The following is a 17,798-nucleotide window of genomic DNA, read 5'->3' on the forward strand; positions in this document are numbered from 1 at the left end:
TTTGGGCTCTTTCGAGATCTAACTTGGAAGTGAAAGAAAGATTTGAGTATACTTCTGAACACATTCAGATCCACAGGGAAAAGGAGGCCAAAATGGTATCCACAGAAAATGTACAGTCCTGTCTTCAGAGACATTTATCTCCTCAATGCACACACCTAAATCCTTTCTGAAAGTTTTTCTTTCAAAATCCATGTACCCTCTTTAAGAGCAGCAGAGTGAAAAAAAAATCCTAAACCCATTTGTGGAGATAGCTGATATGTGTTTAAAGAGCCCTGAGCAGAAGAAACATCGAAATAGGTATCTTGCACAAAGCCAGGAAAAGAGGCAAAGCAGAAGTACTTCCTTGGGGAAATTTATATAAAATATACCCAAGTCATCTACGACTGTGGATATATAACCAGGTTCTCAGATCAGCATGGTGCACTGTAGCAGCCCTCACAATAGTAACCAGAGCTAAGCCTTCTTGAGGACTTGCTCTATGCTAGTCAGTATTTAAAATATTATATATGGAATGTCTTATTTAATTTGAAAAACAAGTCTCAAGATAGGTTCTATTATTACACCCATTCTATGGATGGGAAAAGTGAAGCACAGACTTCAGTTAAATGGCTTACCCATCATTAGACAGTAGAGACAGTAGTTTTAGGATTCTAACCCAGGCAGACTGATCCCCTAACACAGAGGAAGTTGCTAACAGAGTGGGAAGTATAAAGTGTCTGCAAAGACATTTAAAAAGAAAAGAAAAAAAAGCCATCCCTGAATTTCAGGCTAACTACTCCACAAGCTCTCCAGGATATGAAGATAAGGAGCCCTTCTCTGGTGGATAGAGAAACCAGCTATTCCCGGAGAACAAGAGCCAGCCAAAAGGGACACGGCAGGAAGGCTTCTTGAACACACAGCATCGCTGACAACCTTTGTTCAGCTCCACCAACAACCCGCACGCTGTCAGTATCAAGACAGATGCAGGGACTTAACTCTGCATCGAGGGCTCACAAGCGGGAGGACCCTTAAACCCCAAGTGACAAAGTGCTAATGGCCTCCCCTTTGCTCCGAGTGCTTTGTTAACTAGCAACGCAGGACAGGGAAGGACTGGACCGACTTCTTGCATCCAGTACTTGTGAAGAAAGAGAAATATTAAATATTGAACCAAGACAACACACCATGTTCCTCACAAAGACCACTTGGAGGAGTATAAAACGATGGAGGGTTAAGGGCTATTTGAACTTCAAGAGTTTTTTCTAGAGAGGCAAACTGTTGAAAAGGCAACAGCTCCCAGAACTTCACAGTTTATTCAACAATGACGAATTTTGAGCGGATAAAAGTTCTGATAAGGACTGGGATGCACAGGAGATTTAAATGGAAACAGTCACACAAACAAGCCTAGTGCCAAATGAACTACAGCCTTTCTCTGCAGGCTGGTTTTGATTTCCATCAGCACAAGCAGTACCTGTGATTCAGTGAATTAAGTTGTACAAAAAGTTTCCCCAGACTGCAACATTTTTGCTACTCCAAGGACACAGGCAAAGAGCAGAAACTGGCTGGTGGCAACTTAAAAGAGAAAAAATTGAGGTCTTCCAAGTACCAAACTGATTTGTCCACGAACCACAAATGCTTCTCTCCAGGTCTTCATTTCATTCTCATGCCTATGAGGGATGATCCAATCATCTTCTTTTGGTTGCTAGGAAGAACTGATTTCAGACAGATGAATTCAGGAAACAGAAAATGCCCCCTGGTAACACCTAACCAACCAGCCTGGACCTCACTAGCCATACTGTAGCTTAGAGTCCACAGGAGTGTTGCCCCTTAGGACCAGAAGTCAGGGATCAAACTGCAGAGAAGTGGTCTTAAAAGAGACTGTGCAAAACTTTACTAACATTATTATTAACTCATGAACTTCCAGAACTCTGATTTTGTTTTACCCTTGTCTGTTTCACACTGGGACCAAGCATTTAACTCTGAAAATGGAAAGGGTCCTATGTGCTTGTTTTCTGAGAAGCAAATAAGGAGGTCCCTGAGGACCCTCATCCCACCTGCCCGTCTTGGAAGGAAAGATATCCACAGGCAACTTGGCACCCAAAGGCAGCACTGAAACGAAAGAAATGCAGGCCAAATGCTAAACACTGGAGGGACTCATCTGGGAAGATGGGGCTCCAGGAGGAGCTGCTCATTGAAGGAGAGCCCACAGGTCCTGGTGACCTGGGCATGCCTCCTCAGGGGTGGGGAGACACAGAGAGGGTGAGGAAGTAGGAGAGAAGCAAGAACTACTCTACAGGTGCTGGGGAGCGTGGGGTGGGGAAGGATCATGCCACTTAAGAGATGGATGTTGGAAGGACTGATGCTGAAGCTGAAACTCCAATACTCTGGCCACCTGATGCGAAGAACTGACCCTTTTGAAAAGACCCTGATGCTGGGAAAGATTGAAGGCAAGAGGAGAAGGGGACGACAGAGGATGAGATGGCTGAATGGTATTGCCGACTCAACAGACATAAGTTTGAGTAAACTCCAGGAGTTGGCAATGGACAGGGAGGCCTAGCGTGCTGCAGTCCATGGGGTCACAAAGAATCGGACATGACTAAGCGACTGAACTGAACTGTTGGCTACAGAGGGAAAATCAACTGCTTTCAGAACTGTCCCAGAGAAAAAGCCATGTCTGCTTTTCTTATGATACTAAAATACCTTCTAAGACACCGGACTTATTGGCTTACCTGCATATTGGCTTGGGGTTTTTCTTGGCTATACTGATTGCATCCAATGAAAGTGCCACGGGCCTTATTAGTTGCAAACCTGCTCAACTACCATTAATCAGAGCCCTTGAGGACTCAAGGTAAGAAAGTCTTAAAACCAGGACAAAGATCAAGGATCTAAATTATATAACACAGTCTCATACTGAGCTGGGGTTCAGCCAAGAAAAAGTTGTGGCTGACTCAGCAGAAGCCAAGTCAGGGTCCACCAAGACCTGGGACTCCAGAACCCCATGTGCCGCCACCAGCAAACACCAGAGCCACAGGGACTCCATGCCCGCAAACATATTACAGCAGGAGACAAAACATCAGGCAGACCTGAAGGGGCCCTAAACTGCAAGGAAGAAGTCTGCCTCAGAAGCCCTCGCCTAAGAAATACAAGAACCTAAAAAAAGGAGAACCAGCCACTCTGCTAAGCAAACCTTTCTAAAGACAATAAAACTAATGAGGTGGGGGAATTATTCTCTATTGAGACTTCCTGAATAGCAATCAGGTGAAAAATACATCCTTTAAAAAGTCTGTCAGCCAGCAATTCCACTGCCAGGAATTTATCCAAGAAAAATAAATGTGAGGATATGCACATTTATAAGGCAAAATACTGGAAGCAACCTAACTAGCTCATAATTACTGTTAGCTAACTATGGGCTAATGGAGGGCCAGGCAGAAATTTAAAACATAAATATGTATGTATTATTGTCATGGAAAGTTTTGACCACAAAAAGTAAAATTTTAAAGTACATTACAAAATAGGATTTATGATTCCATTTTTAAAATAGATCATATAATTGATGTATATTACATAGAAAAATGTGGAAAATACTGATTTTTTTCCCAATGATTACATGTAAATTGATAGGACTAGTAATGCTTCCGGAGAAGGCAATGGCACCCCACTCCAGTATTCTTGCCTGGAGAATCCTATGGACGGAGGAGCCTGGTAGGCTGCAGTCCATGGGGTCACTAAGAGTCGGACATGACTGAGTAACTTCAATTTCACTTTTCACTTTCATGCATTGGAGAAGGAAAAGGCAACCCGCTCCAGTGTTCTTGCCTGGAGAATCCCAGGGATGGCGGAGCCTGGTGGGCTGCTGTCTGTGGGGTCGCACAGAGGTGGACACAACAGAAGTGACTTAGCAGTAGCAGTAGCAACAGTGATGCTTCAGTTTTCCTTTCCTATTTTATAACTTGTTAGTAAAGCAAATAACATAGATACTTTCAAAATTTTAAAAATGACAAGAAAACTTATTTGGCCAAAGCAATGTGCCGCTGGTATCCTTCACTTGGCCAGCTGCACCCAGATCAATGTTTCCTACCGGGTCTGGAGAACAGATTCTTGATGCCACACACCGCATGCCCCCCTTCAAGAGGCACAATCCAGAAAAGGCCATTGAAGACTCTGAGAAAGGTTGTTTAATTCAGTTTGACAGTGTATGCCCAACATTTATGATCCACAAACACCTAGAGTTTAAAAGACTCACTGATAAAGTAGGATGAGTCTAGACCAAGGCGATCTGAACAGTGAAACGTCTGAAAGCAACATTCTCCAAGGATTAAGAGTTGCAGAAAGCAACAGTATTTCACCTGAGGACTAAAGGACCAAGGAAAAACATGGTATCTGTCTTCAAATTCCTGACCCACACTCACGTAGAAGGGAGCAAAACTGTCCTGTGATGTTCCAGTCGACTACACTAGAATGAATTCAGAGAAGTTATTGAGAAGCAGATTCCAGCCCAAATTAAGAAAGAGCCTTCTGAGACTCTTGCTTCTCCCATCACAAGATAATGAAGCAAAAGGTGGATACCCAGCCATCAGAGATGCTCCAGAGGCAACTTCTCATAGGCCAGGGTGCTTGGTTAGATGGCCACCAAGAGTCCTCTAGCCTCAAGATCCTCTGGGGCCAGGTTTGAACAAACTTCCCAGGGTCAGCTTAAGCCAGTCTGTCCATACCAGATTGTCTCCTGTGCCTCTAAAGCCCAGGATCAGTAGGAATTGACACACATCTGCCTCCTTAGTGGGGACTTGGCAGAGTCATCTCAAACCCTTGCCACAGACTGGAGATTCTCACAGTACAGTTCAGTTGCTCAGTCGTGTCCGACTCTTTACGACCCTGTGGACTGCAGTACACCAGGCTTCCCTGTCTATCACCAACTCCCGGAGTTTACTCAAACTCATTTCCACTGAGTCGATGATGCCATCCAACTATCTCATCCTCTGTCGCCCCCTTCTCCTCCCGCTTTCAGTCATTCAGTACAGTTCAAGGCATTTGTATGTCCCCGCTTCTACCTCTAACAGCACTTGCTGCGCACTTAGCAAGTCTAAGGAGACTAAGAGAGCTGCTGGCCAACGTGGAGGGAAAGATAATGTTCTCAGAAAAGAAAAATGCTCTCCCAAAACCAAGGTGAGGGAAAGGAACAGTAGGTCAAAGTGAACATTTTACACACACACACACACACACACACCTCCCCAGGCATCCTTCTTTCCTCTTTTACCCCTCTTAAAGAGTTGAGGAAAGTGATATTTTGAGAGAGAGACAGAGTGTGTGTCTACTGGGGCAAAGGAACAAAGATTCAGACAACAATAGGCCCCATATATCCCAATCCAAATGCTTGTATTCTATTAAAACACAGCAAGCTTTTTATCAAAGGGGAGGGTACCAGAAAAGAAAGAAGTTCTATCCTTCAGATTTTAGTTGCATTTTCCATTTAACAACAGATATTAACAGTGTTTCTGATGAAATGAAACATAAAGGTGCTATAGTAACCTTTCACTAAAGCCTGTTTTGTTTTCTGTTTCACAACCAGAAGAAAAAAGGAGTTCTCCCAATTTGCTGCATATGCTGGTTAGATTTCCCGGCTCCTCCTTGTCCAGAGTGCCCCCCTTCACAAGACTCCAATACCAAAAAAAGAAAAAGACTCCAATACCACCTCTCCTCCCTCCCCTCTCCCCTCCGGCAGGGTGGACCTAAATGCCCTTTCCCAGGGTGTCTAAATCCCAGAGGCTGGAAGAGAGTAGAACAATGAAAAGTTACACCAGGCTGAGGTATGTTCAACAGCTTCTTGCCCAGGGTCATTTGACTCATCTAACTCAACTACAAAAGAAACTGGGGCAGACGCAGAGGAGAAAAGTAGAAAGTAAACGCAGCTCAGGTAACGAGTTCAAGTTGGCCAGAACTACCTCCTGGAAACACATGCCCAGAGCCAGAGCCTGCCTCCAACCCCCTGCCCAGAGATCAGCGGGAGCCCCAGCTCTGACTCCAGGTAAATTCCAAAGCACTCAAATACGGATTCTCTGATTTTGAGTTTCCCAGAAGTTTTGCCAGGACCCTTGGCAACCATGTACACTCTCTGATACCCACTCCTGAAGATCATTGCAATGCTGTTGCCATTTTCTAAAGCTCCATTTTCTAGAGGCATGTAACTTCACCCAGGTGCTTTGAAAATTACCTGTGCACTGAATTGTAAGTGATCCTTAAAAGCTGAGACTCCTAACAGTTCCACAAAGAGAACTGTTCAAATTACCCAACAACTGGTACAAGAGCCTCCTGCAGGGGGAAGTAAACCCGGGGGCCTAGAACAATGATTTTCCAACAGCATTTCTTCAGGAGCCGCTGCAATCTACAAACATCTGACATGAATTTCATTCTTACAGCTGCTAGGAGAAAAACACAAACACGTGATTTGATGCTATACCACATTTAACTTATTAGTGATCAACCATGAGGTAAAGTTTGCTGTCAGGATATTCCACTTTTGTGCAGCGCTCAGGATAAATGTGGCACTAGGTAAAGAACCCATCTGCCAATGCAGGAGACAAGAGACGCAAGTTCGATCCCTGGGTCGGGAAGATATCCTGCAGGGAGGCCATGGCAACCCACTCCAGTATTCCTGTCTGCAGAATTCCAGACAGAAGAGCCTGGCGGGTTACAGTCCATGGGGTGGCAAATAGTCAGACACGACTGAGTGATTACAAATTCCAAATTTTCAGGATAAAGCACCCCATCTCTATTTGGAAAGCATCCTGAGATTGCAAAAGTTAGCTATTACAAAAACTGTGATATTTGTACTACTTAACAGGTAAATAGGGACACTCTCTATACTAAGCAGCCAAAACATAATCTCCCCTCTATTTCTGAGATATGCTCATCAAAACAGCCTCATGGAAATCACTGAATGCATTTATTTTGGATTTATTTGGATTTTGTTAGTTTATTTGGATTTATCTGGATTTTAAACGATAAACTTGCAAAACAAACTCCTAAAATAGCATTATTTTATTGGCTCCATGAAAAAATATGTGCTTTTAAATGGTACAACCGGGTTTGTTTTTTTTTTTGTTTTTTTTTTTTTTTTTTTTTAAGTCTGGAAAGGTTAGTATCACCTGAAAGTGGCTACAAAACAAAAATTCCAGTGTGAATATTTGTCTGAGAAGTGACTACACCATGGGTCATGCTGCTGAATCAAGTTAGGTGTTAGGAGATGGGGGAATTAGGAAAATGTTAAACAGGCTAGCCATGCAAAGTGAGTATGGCCTCTTGTAGAAGAGCAATGCTTTCCGTATCAGAGACTGAAGTTTTCATTAATTCATTAGATGAGTCAGATGCTTACAAAACTCTTAGGTGAGCTTTATTCTTTTTTTTTTTTTTTTAATTTTTTAAAATAAGCAGGAGTGAGTAGAGCTTATGTTTTAATGAAAGACACCACAGCCATCAAGATATTTTAGTGATATCCCAAATAATGTCCTTTTACTTTTCCTCCTTTTAAAAGTTAACTTACAGTTATTCCAGTCAAGCCTAAGAGGCTCAAAAGTTGTAAATAAAGAGCCAAACAAGAAAAAATACATTACAGAGATTCCAGGTTAACTTTTCAAGACTAAATAAGTGAACAGCCAATGGACTATTTTCAAGGGAACAGGTGAACAAACAACATGGTTAATTTCACATCATTTCCTCAACCTGCTCAATCTACTAAGAAAGGAAGTCCTGCTTCTGTCCCCAGTTAAGGGGGACGTGGTAGAAAAAGGGATTAGCAAAGATGATCGAACCCAAATCCCAAAGTGAAACGGGAAAAACACAGCTGAGACCAGGAATGGACCTTCCACACACTTCAGAGGCACGGTTCTAGAGAGAGGTGCACACTGCTGTCCCCTAGGTGGGCAACAGCAGAAAGAGGGTGGGGAAAGGGTGCGAGAGACCTCGCTTCCCCCGACAATACTGAATTGCTAGATCATACATCCACTGCCGATAGGACTACACAATGACATAACCATGCTGGAAAACGAAAAATGACAGCTTCTTCTAAAAGGAGACAGGCTATTCCTATACCAATCCACAACTACGCTCTCTGGCATTTCAAAGGGAGAAACGCAGACTTATTTTCACACCAAAATCTGTAAACAAATGTTTATACCAGTTTTATTCCCAACAGCCCCAAACCGGAAATAGCCTGCAACTCTGTTAGTGGGTAAACAAGCCGTGGTATGTCCCTACCACAGACTCCTCTCAGAAACAAGAGCTGAAAAGGTGCAGTGGACACACACAACTTGGATCAATGTCCAGGCAATTAAGTAGAAGCAAAAAGAGCCAGTCCCCAAAAGGCACATACAGTGTGTGATTATGCTCATGGAACACTTTTGAAGTGACAAGTTTATGGAGACAGAAAGAAGACAGATTCCGGCTACCAGCAGGCAGAGCAGTGGCGAGTCTGTAGTTGTGGACCTGAAAAGCAACACGAGGGATCTCTATGGTGATGGAAATGTTCTGAATTTTCCTGTATCACTGTCAACAACCCGTGGTCATGTCCCAGAATTCTGCAAGACAGAGGAGACTGGATAATGGATACAGAGGATCTCTCTCCCTTACTTCCTATAACTGCACGCAAATCTACAGTTGCCTAAAACTGCAGAGTTTAATGTGTAAAAATGAAATTCCACTTTTCAAAATCCAGGTACTAGAAAAATTGGGTGGAGATTCAACTAGCAGATGGGAGGAAAAGGCTGACCATCTAACACAGAATCACTTCCTAATAACATCCTCTAAAGACAAGACAGGAAAGTATCACAGAAACAGATGACATGGTGCCAGTGTGTGGTCGGCAGCGGACCTGCCCAGCCCTTCATTAAAGTACAGGCCAAACAACTGTCCCCTCGGAGGCCACTCCAAATGACAGAGAGTCTGTTCCATGTTCACTTTAACTGTTCCATCCCAGTTTCCCAAATATGGTCAGTAGGGTTTCTGGCCATGTAAATTTGAGAATGACAGTATATTTCATCTCATTCTAAGAAATCTACTATGCACATGAGTGCCAAAGTCTCTGAGTCAAAGTCATCCAGTAAAGACACTGGTTGATCTTTGTTTAATGATTGATTGCCAAACTTGTTTGACCATAAGACACTCTCCCCCTGAATATCCTTACCATTTCTGATTTCACTGGACCAGCATACACCTTAAGAATTTCAGGTTTCATCAGTTGCCTTCCATCTTGCTTTAAAGGTAACACAAACAATTGGGCACCGAAATCATCTGTGCCACTGGGAACCCAGAATGCAGAACCCTTTGGTTCCTTCTGCTTTCTCCTTTGTTGATCATGTACTAGGCACTGCAGGGAGCAGTGTTCAAACCCATCCCGGTTAATCTACAAAGAAACCATTGACAGAGCACCAGACTGGGCTCCCTGTGCTACATAGCAACTTCTCACCTAACACACATTGTTAAAAAAAAAAAAAAAAAAAAAAAGTAATATTTAAATTTAAAAATAGAAAAAAAGAAACTATTTACAAATAGATACTTTTATAAGGCCTGTTTCATCAGAGAAAGGAACTGAGGCTGAACAATGTTATAAAGTGGCTGGGCTACCTGTGAACCAGGCGTGACTCAAGGTCCAAGGCCTTAACCACTGGGCCCTATGGCCTCCCAAGGGAGGGGAGGATAAAGTTCATGTGGTGGTCATTAGAAACAGGTGGTAGGAAGAGACATATTTAAACAATCCCAATGGTTGGATGGCATCACCGACTCGATGGACATGGGTTTGGGTGGACTCCGGGAGTTGGTGATGGACAGGGAGGCCTGGTGTGCTGCAGTTCATGGGGTCGCAAAGAGTCGGAAATGACTGAGTGACTAAACTGAACTGAAGTGAATTTTCACTCAATCCCAACTTCAAGAAAAGGAATTCGCTTTAGGCTTGGCCATTTTCCACCCCGTACCTCTTGTTCCCACTGTACTTAATATGTCTCTAACACACTAAGCTCTCTGGCTTCCAGGCATATTCTGTTTTCTTTGTCTAGAACCTGTCTCCACTCTCTTCGCTTAGTAACTCTTGTTCATCCATTGGGTGGTAGCTTACGTTTGCCTTCCTTCTGGAAGTCTTCCGTGACCCTCAGGCCTGGGTCAGCAGTTCCTTCCATGTGCTTTCAGACATCCTGTTCATAGCACATCTCAGAGTATTGCCTGTTGAGATGTTTACCTCCCCAACCAGACTCTGAGCTCTGAATACCATGAAGTCAGAGTCGACGTCAATCTTGTACATACCATGTGTCTGGCTCATGCTCAGCAAGTATGGAACCAAGCAATGAACAATGTTATCAACCAACCAAATCCACACAGGGAGCTCTAATCCTTCTAAAGTCCAAATCTTTGTGAAAGTTTGCAACCACCGAACAACAAGCTGAGGGATTGTTTGTTTTGGTTTCTTAGTATAATGGTGAAATGGATAAGACAGACCTGGGTTCAACTCCCGACTCTGTCATTCATTAGCAGGATGACCTGAAACGAGTTCCTTTAGCTTTTCCAAATCTCAGTTTCTGCAAATGCCCATGTAAGTAGGGTCCACCTCAGAGGACTACTGTGGGAGCAAATAAGGCAATGCATAACTAAGTGTTCACCAGAGCACGTTGTACAAATGTCAGCTATCATGACCATGAGGAGGAGGAGGATGAAAATAAACTCTCTATGAAAAATAAGCTGGAAATAGCATAAAGTCTCTAAATGTAAAAACAAGGAACCAAGTCACTCTCAGCTTTACAAGAAGGACGGACACTAAGAGTAGGTGGGCATTGGGAAAAGAAATGAGAAATAAAAATCAAGAAGCTGAGTCAAGCCAATTCACGTAGGCCCTATTTTATTGGACTGACAGCCAAGAGAAAGTCAGAAATACAAATTATAAGGGGATTCCCCCAATGTTTTAGGTAACTGAATTTCTCTAAATTCAGAAAATCAACAACTTAAGGTGAATTCGTAGACCATCTTGCTCACACCTGAAGCTTGTCAAACCTTGAATACTTCAATGAACAATTCTTGCCCCTGCAAGTAAGGAATAGCTAAAACAAGTTTACCTTAAGCTACTAGAAACTGCTTAGATTCCAGATTTGGGGAGATAAATGCTTAAATTCAAATACATTTGTAATTTGATTACAACCTTAATCAACTCCAGCTAATGTTAAGATGAACTCCACCCACCTAAAAAAAAAAAATCTTAACAGTAAGTACAAATCATAACTAATTTTTAAGGGTGCTAACATTATTTTGATGTTTAAACTTGTCTTTGCAAATTTTACTCAGGACATGGGTTTCTTATGCTGATGAATAGTGTCCATACCAACTAGTACCACATACCATGTTAGACTGTTGCAGGAGACAATATTTGATATTTAAATTGTAAAAAGGTGAACCCATCTTATGAAGTAAACATGCAAAAAAGTGGCAGGTACAAAATTTCTTCTCTCTACCCTACCACTGCCAAAACATACCTGTACCCTTTGGCTGAACAATATTAAGTAAAACATACCTTAAGGAAATTTACTCTTTATCAAAACTGAAGCAGAATGATGATACCAATCACTTCTGCTATTGATAACCATAATTATACAGTCTGGGTAAACATATTTTGTTGCAGGGCAAAAGTCACTCCATCAAGTTTTTCCACTTCAATTTCTCTGCCATCCTGACTTGTATACAGAGAAACAGAACTCATCCATCAATAGCATAATCCTTCCATCTACAGGGGAAGGCAGGCAGATGTTTTAAAAGATTCTTAAGACAGCTGCTATGGGAAAGATATTTCAAATTCTGTGGCAACTTCAACTGAAGAAACAGAATATTAAAAATATTCTTTTAATGACACATGCTTGAGGTTTTAAAATACTCCAGAAGTGGGAAGGGGGGAAAACTGGGAGGAGGATAAAACAATATTCTTGAAATACTGAAAACTGTTGAAGCTGAATGAAAAGGATACAAAGTTCAATATACTATTCTCTACTTTTGCATATGTTTGACGGTTTCTAATGATAGATAAACAAGAGTAAACAGAATATTCTAACAAAAACACAAACAAGGGGTATTTACCTAAGCTTAAGGTTTGCCACAATTTCAACACAGAAACCATTAAAACATCACAGAAGACTTTCCACCTCTCTGAAGGTACAACTCAGGTGCTGACAACTCCCTAACAATCCTATGTTCGACAAGGGCTGATCACTCAAGCCCTCCAGCAACTCCTCTCCCAAGTTGGAGGGAGCCCCCCAGGTTCCATCAGCACCAGCAGACATACTAAATACCTAAGACACTGGACTAGTGATACTCGCATATTGACTGAGGGTTCATCTTAGCTACATTTCATCCAAAGTGCCATGGGCCTTAGCAGTTGCAAATCTGCTCAATTACCATTTATCAGAGCCCTCAAGGACTCAAAGAAAGCGCAGAAACCAGGGCAAAGATCAAGCTGGCACTCTGCTCCCCAAACCAATGGATGCAGATATTGCATGGATATGGATATAACATTTGAGAAAATTTAATAATTAAACTGACTTGAGATGAATTTTTTAAAAACGCCTTCAAAGTCCTCAGGATCAGATACTCAGCCACAGCAAAAGCAAAAAGCAAGCTCCCTGTAACATCCAACTTTCAACTAACAACCTGAAATTGGTCTCTAGGAGATGACTGAGAGGAGGGTGACTTTTACAACTTTAAGACAGACAATATATTTTAAAACTTCAGTCCCTAAAATTTAACTTTCAGGGGCAAATACTCCAGCTCACCTAGAAGAAAATGGGCATCAGAACGTTTGAACAAAATATAAAATATAGCATGAGCACTGCATGAAAATTAGGCAATCAAAACAGTAGAGGGCAAAACATTTTCACTTCCAGATTTTAAAGAAGTTAATACTTACCAACACTCTGTTTTCAACTTTGTCTCCCTTCACTTCCAGCTTTACTTTCTTCTTCAACGCAATCTTTATCTTTCTGCCAAGAACATCCTTTATGCTTTCTGAAAGAAAGGAATAGTTTCATTAGATTCTTTTATTAGTAAGAGAAAAGCATCGGGGAGGATAGAACATTTGAAGGAGCATTTTGGGTTGTTGTTTGTTTGTTTTTTCTTTTTTGCTTATTTTAACAAGCTTGATAGTAATCAATCACCAAGTATTTAATGAACGCCTACTTTGAGCCTTGGACTGTGTGCTCAGATGCTGAGGCAAATAGAAAAGCATCTGATACAATACCAGTCTACGCAAGCAAGGCATGATATAACCCTGCTGGGCAAGGAGGATACTCACACACCAGGGAGAAAATGAAGAGTAATGTCAGGTGGTAACATAGAGCACTATATTGTGAGTAGACCATAAGCACAAGAATTCTCTTTTGCCTGCTTATCTGCAGCGCCCAGTTTGAAAAGCCGAATGTTAGCAGGACCTTCCTTGAGTACCCCCAAACTGAACAGGTCCCAAATCAGTCAGTTTGATTTGATTTTCCCTGCTCCTCTTCCTGCCCTTCATGAAGCTAGAAATCTTCATCTCTAACTCCGTTCTCTCAGGGGCTTCCCCGGTGGTGCAGTGGTAAAGAATCCGCCTGCCAATGCAGGAGACACAAGAGACATGGGTTCAATTCCTAGGTCGGGAAGATCACGACTGAGCACGCACACCGTTCTCTCAGGGAGTCAGTCACCTGTTCTCCCAGGACCACCTCCAAAACAGTTCCTGAGCACTGCTCTTCACTCTGTATTCAGAGCCTCAGCATCTCTCACCGAGACTAGCCCAACACCTCTAACCGATCAGCCCCCAGAACCAAAGTGGCCCTTCCAAAGCCACAGATCTAATCATGTCCCTTGTGCAGTGACTATGACTCACGGTCATTTTTGGATGAATCCAAACCTTCCAGCACACCACGAAAGGCCTTTCACGTTTTTCCAGCTTAACTTCTCAGCACACACTTTCCCATTTCTCCTCCTGATTAGATTCTACAAAGCACAGCAAATTTCTTTATAACCCCATCACTCTGAGCTGTCTATTATAATGATTTTGATTTATTCATACATTCAACAAACATACCTAGTGGGCCAGCCAACTACTCTATTCAGTGCTGGACTAGAGATGACCCCTGCCTTCCACAGGCGCTTACAATCTAGTGGAGGGCAGGGATCAATGTCACTAGATGAATGTGCACCCACTACCATGAGATCGTGGACAAGACAACACACAAAGGTTTCAGGGAGTAGGAGACCCCTGACCACACAGACCACCGGTTTCCAAAGCAGTGTACAACACAACCCACTGGGGTGCAGGAAGAAAACTAGCATTTTTACTTTTATTTACACTGTGTTTCAGTGTTATGTTCTAGATTACACATACTCAATGAAATATGCACGCAACTTAACAAGTATATTCATGTATTTATTAAGGGATGATCAAAATATTCTTATTAGAAACCCCCACCACAATGAGTTTAAGAGCCACTCAGATAAGAAGAGTGAAGGAGGGGAGGACGGGACATTGCCAGCAGAGAGAAGAGCATGAGAAAGTACAGTTTGTCCAGGGAAGAGCAATGAGGTAGAATGTTGGAAGGGGGAGGGAACAAGTGGAGGACCTCACTGCCTGGGGAGTTCTGTAGGCAGCTATCTTATCAGCACTCAAAACGGGTACAGGCTACTCCTCTCTCCCCTACAGAAGGACTGTGGGAAACGAGCATGTGAAATTGACTTAAAATATACGCAAAGAAAAAGACAGGAAAAGTTATATAGTCATAGGTCAGAAATAGCTATCTTGGAGTGGTCACATGAGTGACATATTCTCATTCTTCTCTCAATCTTTTAAATAAAAAGCCTGCATTACTTTTAATAATCAGAAAGATAGACATTTTTTTAATGTTTTGGGGGATTAGCTTAAGGAAATATATTGAGGTTTTCACAAGGTTGCCATTTTGAATTGATGAGAAGAGAACCCCTGTGAGCACTGAAATAAGAGACTAAAGCAGACACAGGAATTTCCCCTCACCCAGGCTAATTAGACCACTTAAAAACCCAGAAGAATATTGGGCCTATCACAAAAACCTGTGTCCCTTGTTTGAGAAACATGTAAGATGGGCAGAGCTCGATAAACACAAAAACTCCATCTCTAGATAAGGGTTAAATTCAGCTTTTAAAATATACAAAGAATTCATTTTGAGGACCATCAATAGAAAACCATCCTATCCTTCATCACTCTTTATCTTGTGTCTAATTACCTAAACCTAAAGTTTAACTGCAGCTTCCCTGGTGACTCAGAGGTAAAGAATCCACCTGTAATATAGGAGACCGCAGCTCAATATCTGGGTCGAGAAGATCCCCTGGAGAAGGAAATGGCAACCGACTCCAGTATTCTTGCTTAGAAGATCCCATGGACAGATGAGCCTGGCGGGCTACAGTCCATGGGGCCGCAAAGAGTCAGACGTGACTGCGCAACTAAACAGCAATTACAAAGTTTAATTACCTAAACTTTTCATCACCAGGCTCAAGGATACCCAATTTAAAAAAGGTATCTGCCACCTGCTTCAGTTATCCTTATCCCCTGGCCAGCGATGCAAACCCTCCCCTAAATTCTCTTTCTCAGGACCTCTGGAGGCATCTTCAGAGGTTCTGGGCATGTGTTTCCTCTTCTGAGTAGGGTTTTGCCAAGATCTCCTGCTCCCAGAACTGGATGGACCATTCATTCCCAGTGGACTCTACAGGGCTGAGGAGGGGGAGGAGGAAAGGCCTTTATACCCTAAATATAGTCAAGAGTTTGGGGTTTTTTTTAAATTCAACAAAACCTGAAGCTTCCATCTTCCATATTAGCCTAGCAACAGCTTCTTTACATCAAATTTCACCTGCTTGAGTTAAGAGTCGCTAATGGAAGAAACACACACAAACTCCTCCAAAGTATTACCTCTAAGAGGTGAAAGAGAGGGGCAGATTCCTCAAATGCAGATGCATGGGCGGTTAGAACTCTTGTCAGCACCCATTAACTATCACCTTTCTGAGTTGTAGGCGGTGTAGTGTGCCAAGGATGATACAGTAAGGAAACAGGTCAGCGGGGCTCAAAACACACATGCACACAGCAACACTCACCTTGTTACAGAACAACATGCTACACACACGCAAACACACACGCAGACACACACAAGCTTAAGCGCTTGGTTTTCAGAACACTCTTTCCCCCAAACCTCATTTTAAGTCCTGCCATGTTAACCCTCTACATAGTTTAAACCCCAGGACAAAATATTCACACACACACATCCCCCCCAAAACCCTCAAGGGACTCAAACAATGGGTCAGCTTGCATAGGGTACCACATACAGGTTCCCTAAGAGATCCGGGATGGGGAGAACTGGCAGGTTAATCATTACCGAAGTAAGGCTTCTATCATTAACCCTCAGTTTCCTGGCGCAAGTTTGCGTCAGTCCTGTAACCCTTTCGCTCCCGGTTCGCGATGCGAAACCACGCCTTGCCAGGCTCAGTCATTATACCCGACCAGTACCCCCTCCCCCAGGCCCTACGTCACAAGGGCACCTCTGGCCGAGAGTTTTCTGGGGACCGGGGGTGGGGTGGGATGTGGAGTTGCTGGCACGTGCCGGAGGCGACCTACTGTGCGCTCGCCGGCCGATCGTGTCCTGGGCTTTCCGGGACTTCCCGAGTTGGGGACGCGGGACCGGCCGCTGTTGAGGATTCTCCTCGCTTGCAGGACCCCCCAGACGCAGGCAGCCCGCCCCCTTCTTCCGCCAACCTGGACCCCGGGTCACCGCAGGAGGAGGCGCTGGGGGCCGCCAGCAAAGCCGCGGCGAGCGCTCCCCGGGCTCCCGATTCCTCCCAAGCCGACCCTCAGGACTCAGCTTTTCTTGCGGTCAGACGGGAGCAAACTTCCCGGCGCCCCGCAGCGACCCTGCCCGACACCCCTCCGACCCCGGGGGCGCGGGGACGTGCGGGAGGGGAGAGGTGGGATGGGAGGTGGAGGCGAGGGGGCCGCAGAGGCGGAAAGAAAATCAACCACCGCGCAACTCTTACCTATCAACTCCCCGGGCACCTCGGAGCTCTCCTCGGCCATGGCCCTCTAGGTGCGGGGAATGTTGCAGGTCCAACTCCGATTTACGGCCCCCACCCTCCCCCGACTGCCTCAATTTCCTAGAGGCAGATGCAGCTCGCAAACGAGAGAAGGTGTGGGGGGGGGGCGGGAGACGGAGATAAAATTTGGCCGCGTCCCCCGCCACACCAAGAAAAAAAAAAAAAAAGAGTTGCAAATCCGAGGTGGGTTTGCGGCTGCTGCTACATGACGCCTCCTTGCAGTTCCCGGCGGGGTTGGGAGCGGGGTGCGCGGGCGGCTGCGGGGCTGGCTCCGGCTCGCGGCTCCCGGCTCCGGCCGCTGGCAGCTCCCGCCCGCTCCCGGCGCCGCACCTACGGCCCTAGGTGAAGGCGGAAGGCGTGGGGAGAGGCGGGGAGAGCGGCGCGGGGCGGGGGGCCAGGGTGTCCTCGCGCTCCAGCCGGGCTCCAGCGGGGCGGGAGCAGCTCCGGCGCGGCTCCTCCTCCCTCCTTTGCCTCCTCCTCCTTCTCCTCCTCCAGCGTTTCCTCCTCACCTCGCGAGACCCGGCCTCCGCACGCGTCCCAGGCCGGCCTCCCAAGCCCGGGGGCGCGTTCCCCGGCGCTGGCCGCAGAGCCGGGCAGCGCGAGGCTGCGGCGGCGGGCACCGGGGGCTCCTCGCGGCCTCCCTCCCGAACCGCCGAAGCCCTGCGTCTGGAGAAGGGGCGAGGGGGCGAGGGAGCCTGAGAGCCATCTGCTGGCCGCTG

The 17,798-nt window shown here is 44.7% G+C and overlaps 1 protein-coding gene across 5 annotated transcripts in view; it reads right to left on the minus strand.

Annotated features, from left to right (window-relative positions):
- CARMIL1 (capping protein regulator and myosin 1 linker 1) overlaps positions 1–17,294 on the minus strand; it is a 301,122-nt gene extending 283,828 nt beyond the window's left edge. For all 5 annotated transcript variants that reach the window (XM_065912902.1, XM_065912901.1, XM_065912900.1 and 2 more), the window contains exons 1-2: positions 17,023–17,294; positions 12,902–12,999 (exon numbers count right to left, since the gene is read on the minus strand). In XM_065912902.1, the coding sequence (XP_065768974.1) occupies positions 12,902–12,999; positions 17,023–17,062 (138 nt within the window). In that variant the 5' untranslated portion in view covers positions 17,063–17,294. The remainder of the gene's footprint in view (positions 1–12,901; positions 13,000–17,022) is intronic.
- Between the last annotated feature and the right edge of the window lie 504 nt (positions 17,295–17,798).

The sequence above is a fragment of the Muntiacus reevesi genome, chromosome 20 (assembly GCF_963930625.1).
Source record: "Muntiacus reevesi chromosome 20, mMunRee1.1, whole genome shotgun sequence".
Classification (NCBI taxonomy): domain Eukaryota; kingdom Metazoa; phylum Chordata; class Mammalia; order Artiodactyla; family Cervidae; genus Muntiacus; species Muntiacus reevesi.